General features: G+C 35.2%; 1 protein-coding gene across 2 annotated transcripts; it reads right to left on the reverse strand.

Moving 5' to 3' along the window:
- LOC107645919 lies at window positions 1,646-6,305 on the reverse strand. Of its 2 annotated transcripts, none has more exons than XM_021104027.1 (6): window positions 5,802-6,305; window positions 4,520-4,683; window positions 3,779-3,834; window positions 3,244-3,356; window positions 2,774-3,158; window positions 1,646-2,603 (listed from the first exon to the last, which is right to left on the reverse strand). In XM_021104027.1, the coding sequence occupies exons 1-6, from the start codon at window positions 5,953-5,955 to the stop codon at window positions 2,132-2,134; spliced, it is 1,344 nt and encodes a 447-aa protein (XP_020959686.1). In that variant the 5' UTR covers window positions 5,956-6,305; the 3' UTR covers window positions 1,646-2,131. The 2 variants fall into 2 exon arrangements, with proteins under 2 accessions (XP_020959686.1, XP_016205558.1); XM_016350072.2 differs by having other exon boundaries at window positions 3,244-3,269; window positions 5,802-6,300.

Genomic DNA, 6,593 nt, shown 5'->3' on the forward strand with positions numbered 1-6,593 from the left:
AAAAAATTAATTTATATTTTAATATCAATAAAAATATTAAAATAATATTATAATTTATTTAAAAAATATTTTATATTTTATATGTATATGTATCTCTATATTTTATAAAATTTTAAAATTTGCCTATCGACATATCCTATATTATATCATATTTTATGTCTGTATAGTGTCCGTATATTAGTTTGAGATTAATGTGGTACACCAACAATTAATTCCACAAGAAAAACAAAAAAGTGATGCCAAGCATTTCATTCAGTGGATCAACTCCTGCCTATAGATCAGTAGCAGAGTTCTTTTCTTGCAAATTGAAGTTTCCAGTGTAATCTTATGCAAATGATTCTTATTTCGTTCAAAAATATTTCTACCAACTTAAAAAATATGGATACTTATACTTCAAGTAGCACCAAGCTATTTTGGATATTTCCCACTCTTCACAATTATACAAGTACTTTACCAATTAGAGGAGACAATGGATAGGATAGGGTTTGAACCCAATCCTAACTCTATCCGCAGCTTAAATTTATTATTCTATCTGCAAGTTGAGAATAATTCAATCCTAATTCTATTCGTAGTCAATTTGTGGGTATCTGACTCTATCCAAGAATTTTTACAAATATACAATATTATTATATAATCTAATGAGTATGCAAATTAAAAATTCAATACAAACAACACAATCATCCTACAAACATAATCGTCTCATAAACAACATAACCCTCAAATAATAACACAAAGACAAATAAAATATTATGATATAATATTGTATTTATATATCACTAAAATAGAATTAGTTTTTATAAAAATAAAAATGTTAAATTATTAATTGATGATCTTGGTTCAATAATAAAGATCTTTTGTATTATGAAAGGTCTTTGGTTCAACACCTACCTATAACATGTTACTTATAACATATTACATATTACATATACAATAAATTGGTCGGGTAGGGTTAAAGACTCAACCGGATATATGCTGCTACCATTAATCAACATCCAGTTTTTGAGCTAGTTTGATAAAATTTACTTTTTAAAAATAATTCATTAAAGTTGACTTTTGAAATATAGCTTTCGAATGGTTGTAGTATGCTTGCTATATCAAACTAAAAATTATATTGTTAAACCAATTTTTAAAATTTAAATAAACTACAATAAACATAAATATAATGACATTTAAATATTTATTAATATATAAAATTATATAGACAAACACAACCACATTCTTTTTATTTAACAAAGACAACAAAATGTTTATAAAAAACACAAATACCTTCTCATAATATTTTCCCAAACCAACCTTAGTCTCCACTTTTCCTCCTTGGCTTTGTACTCGCCAAACGTTCTTGAAAACCAATCTTATTTCTTATCAGGAACCAAGTTTACCAACTGGACCAAACTTTCGAATTGTCTTTCTTATGACCTTATTTACCAATCAACTATGGAAGATAAAGAGTAGTTTCATTTTCCTTTCTTTTATTCTTCTTGAAACTAAGTTTGGTATTCCCTTGAATCAAGTGAAATATATTGATTATTACTAGTTAAACTTCATTTTGTCAAAACATGGCAACCATTGCCATAGTTTTGTACTTATTCATGAGAAATGATAATAACATACCATAATCTGAGTATCAGACCAAAGACAATTTTTGTAAATCAACATTGAACGTGTTGATCAGTTTTCAAGCAAGTTCTGTACCCTGCGTCTGTTCTAGCACAATAGATGAACAGATTATAATCACATAAGCCAATGCAAAGTATTTTCATGAGCTTTCCATATCAAACACAAACAATTTACCGGCTAAAAGTCCAACCACAACTGCTCTCATGCACTTGATCTTTCACTTTAGAGATGAGAATACCCAACATTACTTTCAAAAACCTGATACTCTCCAACTAGTAGATAACGTCTTATTTGATGCCCACCAAAAGGCAAAGAAACTAGAAGCCAATGTCCATCACACTGCCTCGTGGCTGCCAGAAAGATCAATTCCAGGGCCAGCCAGAGTATATATAAGTCTGACATAACATGCCAGCCAGGCCAAAGCATTATATAACAATTCTCAAAGCATACATAAATTTTGATTTTCCATAAACAGCCGTTTGCTTCAGAGGGAACAGGACATAAAACAAGTGTATCATCGATTTTGTGAAGGCATTCTTTCTGATCCGTGCCTTAATCGAAAGCTGTTGGACCTAATACTTGGTTCTGATCCGCTGGCAGCCTGGTGGTACGCTCTCCAACTTGATTCTCTATCTGCGTGGTTCAAAGATAATGAAGGCAAATGATCTCTTTCCCATGCTTGGAAGCGACTTGGCATATGGACTTCTTCCGGAAAATTGCGTCCTGATGAACCTGATGGAATCAACAAGAAGCCACCACTTGGGTCCGATGATGGGGAAACTTGTGCTAATTGAACCGACCCACTATGGCTGTTGGATCTTCTAGTGCCAGAGGCATTAGGCGTCCGCATTGAGGTAGAGTTAGGAGGTTGTGGAGGTTGATAGTATGCCTGAAGAGCCTGGACTCTGTCCTGGGCCCGGGCATTGCTACCTGGATACGGAGGTATCATTGAAGATGCAACTGATGTCCCAGCCCTAGCACCAGAACTGCAGAAGACATGCATCAAGTGTCAAGCATGAAAGCACAAGATGCCTAGTTCAATCGTGTTATTTGTTGCATTTAACCCAAAATCACATATAAGATCCTGTATATAAGCATATACTATGATTTAGCTCACATAAAATCACATAGCAATGCATAAACCGTAAAGTGATACCTATGACCAACAATGAAGGGATGCATAAAAGATCCTGGTCTTGGAACCTCTGAACTACCCCTGGCTGGCCTTTGACTACCAGGTGATACTGCGGGATGATCTGCAGTTCCTAGGTGACTGCTTGCAGATGAAAAATGAGGCGAATGATGTTCCCAACTGTGATAATGGAGATCCATGGCAGGAAATGCATAGGACGTTGGCATGTCACTAGGTATAGGTGGGTTACTCCAGTGGCTGAAGTTAGATGTTTCTGAACCAGTTCTGCCAGAGTTCGAGGGGGAAGGATGTAATGGTCCAAAGTATGCTATATACGGACAGGGATGACTACCAGATGATACGGCCGTATGTTCAGCAAATATAGCATGTTGTCCCAGTATATCATGATCTGCACCACAACATTCAAGTCAAGATATACATCTTCAGTTGAATGCAAGTTCATATAAGGAGGCTAATTTTGGGAAAGGTCTTACATGCAGTTGATGAAAATTCCCCTTCTCTGAAAAGAAAAGAAGACAATGAGTTATCATTTCCTCGACTCGATTGGAAGAGAATGAATCCACTGAAACAGAATTTATATAGCACACTAGAAAAAATAACGATGTTACATCCTCCATATTATTAATGATTTTCTCAAGATATCCATTATTTTTCTCAGATTTGCTCTTTCCTAAATGTTTGTTTTGAAAAACCACAAAGATTAAGCACCTTGGACAGTATAAATACTACCATTAACTTCAGCAATGTTTGATGTCAACTATCCTAATTTGGTTCAACTCAAACGTACCAAATTAAACTCATTATGAGGTTGATGTACAGCCAACAGTGTTAACAGAAGTCATGTGTGATGATAACCACAAGCAGCGTCAGTAACACTTTGACTTTTAATAACCATGCATGTTTTTATTCGGGCCAGACAACAGATTATCCCAAAGCACAGATCAAGCGTTAAGGAATTTGAACACATATTTAGTTTCATGCATATTGTGGTATGTTAAATAGGCTTACTCAAAAGAAGGAAGTCGGGTCAGGCTACCAAAAGGACACCAGTGAACTCCAAAGGACTGCATAAAGAATTAGCGAACTGTTATCTATCCAGATACAACAACCAAAAAAAGAAAAAAAAGAAGAGTAAATCCCATTGACAGACCTAGTTTAAGACAACGGGAGGCCATTCCCCCCACCCCGCAAAAAATTGTGCTACTACATATATGAACTACTTGTTTATTTGAGATGGTTTGCAATTGCCATATAAGGATTTTGTAATTAAACATATATGGGGATAATCAATTGTCTTTTGCGATAAAGAAGTTTCATGTGATTTGCCTCCAAGGGGGAGGCTGAGGCCAATGATTTTGGGGATAAAGAAGAAAAATGGCCTATCTTTGTATATCTTTACCCTTTGTTAAGGAATAAAATCATGTTTAATTGCTTTGACCTCAATTTATTGCTCTTCTGATGGCTATCCATAAAAAATGAGTGTTTGTGTATTTGCTATATGGATCAAATTCCACCATATTGTTAAAAGTAAGATCTCTTTTTGTAATAAAAAAATAAAGATCTGTTCTTAGAGATTCTGAAACAATAACAGTACAGAAAGTAAAGCTATATAATCCAAAATGGCAAGCAACAAAACAAACATTCATTGTTCATGTAAGGCTGCTTCCTGAGAATGAAAGTGCAGGAGCATGTTTATGGAAATAACAATTAAAATGTTGGAAATTACAAAGATGGCGTGGTTTCTATTACCATTTCAGAGTAGCTAAGATCATATAGATCCTCATCGTGTGCCCAATCATCTGTGCTGAATTCTGGATATGACCGGGAGCCATAAAGCCACTGACCTTTCTCAATCTTCCGGCAATTAGGGCATTGCATTGCCCCTTTTATATTGAAGGCTGAGCCAATGCAATCTGAATGACATATAAATTATTAAGCATAACAATATGATGTGATACCATAAAGATGCAGCTATCATCTTGCTAGAAACCGATAGTTTGATACTAGTAGAGCACAAACCCTAGAAATATTGCCTTAAAAAGGAGATGTCTACATACACATATGGGGTTTGTTTTATAATTAATGCATAATGAATAACAAGTACTCATTGAGGCCTGCAATTTTCCCATTTTTCCAATTTTCCGTACATGTCGGTATATCATCACTGTATTGTAGGTTTTCTGTGTTGGTTGTAGGTTCAAGATACACCAAAAATACAAAATGTACAAAAATGTTGCACAGCTCATCGAAATCAGTCACTTTAATTTCCTTTTGGTTGAGAACTAGAAACTTATAAATTTTATGTAGCCGACATTTATAGTCCTAACTCCTAAAGAAAATGCAGTAGACCAGTAGTAGATGAGTACAAACATTTAATTTAACTGAGCTCATTTCAGTTTCAGATAATTTATCAACCAATTTGAGAGCCACTAAGTATCTCAAAATAAGTCAGCTTCTGCCAGTTACAACAGTCATGGGGATTCGACCGTGCAGCATAAGAAATCCACTCTACATAAATTCACACTATAACCTCCTATACCCAACTAGCAGGAGCATATACCAAGCAACCTGAGAACAACAAGAGGAGATATCTACCTTTGAGCTCTCTTATAAAAAGATATTAGGAAGAAGGAAAAAAAAAAGTGATAAAAACAAAATGCATCTCTCTCTCCATCTTATATAAAACGCTCCACCATCTCCTCCGATAGAGTTTTCTGGATAAAAGAAACCCGTTTCTAGACAATGGAATCACCGCAGCTAACACAATTAGAACCACCAACCTCTACAAACAAGCTCATCGAATGAAAATACTACTCTACCAGATTGCATAACAACATTTCCAAAAATCAGATAACATAAAGAAGCGTTCCTCGATCCTCTCGCACGGTACTAGTTTTAGTTCAACACGAAAGATAAGCAAAACGACAATTCAGATCTCAATGTCGGTTCAAGTCAAAATTGATTGCAGAAATTGTATGGCGATCAAATTGGATGCATCGGAAAACATCGGCGAAAGAAAGCATTGACTTACCGAGGTGAAATTGATGGCCGCATTGAAGGTTGGCCCAGGATCTATCGCCGGTGCGGGCAACAGGGTCGAGGCAAATGGAGCAAGAGACGGATGGGAAGGGGTTGGAGTCTCCGTCGTGGACGACGTGGTCGTCCTTGTCGGTGCCGAGACCCATTGTTTCATCCAAAACCCTAGAATGGCATCACAGTGGGAGCAGAGGGAGAAGGATGTCGTCAATTTTTTTAATTGGTTTAAAAATCGCGCCGTAAATGTGTGTGTGAGTTAGAAGAGATTAAGACAGAGGTGAGAAAGCTACGGATGAGAAGAAGAAGACGCGTGTTATTCTTCTTCCTTTCTTCAGCGGAGAGATTAGTTAGAGATAGAGAGAGAGTAAGAGAGAATTGGAAATGACCAACATCGTTTCATTTTAAGTTTAGTGGAGCGTCTGCCTTGCTATGACACCGAAATGGCGAAATCTCTAATCTCAAGTTTTATTCTAGTTGGACTGCTATCCAAACAGATTAATTTCTACTCACTAGTTTTGGTTGAATCCGTCTTTCCTTTTCTACACGATCAGTCACGCGTTTGACAATTAGAGTTTTTCTTTTAGGATTGTTAGGAACGAGCAAGTTTTGTGATTTATAGTTATTAATTAATTGTTATTAATATTTTAATAGTGTAAGATTATATTTAATAGTATATAATTATTTATTTTTTTTGTTGTATTAACTAAATTTTAATAAAAGTGTTCGTTCTCTAGATTTTTTTTGATTTTATATATATTTTAAAATAATTTATTTATTAAAAAAAAAC

The sequence above is a fragment of the Arachis ipaensis genome, chromosome B06 (genome assembly GCF_000816755.2).
Source record: "Arachis ipaensis cultivar K30076 chromosome B06, Araip1.1, whole genome shotgun sequence".
Classification (NCBI taxonomy): Eukaryota; Viridiplantae; Streptophyta; class Magnoliopsida; order Fabales; family Fabaceae; genus Arachis; species Arachis ipaensis.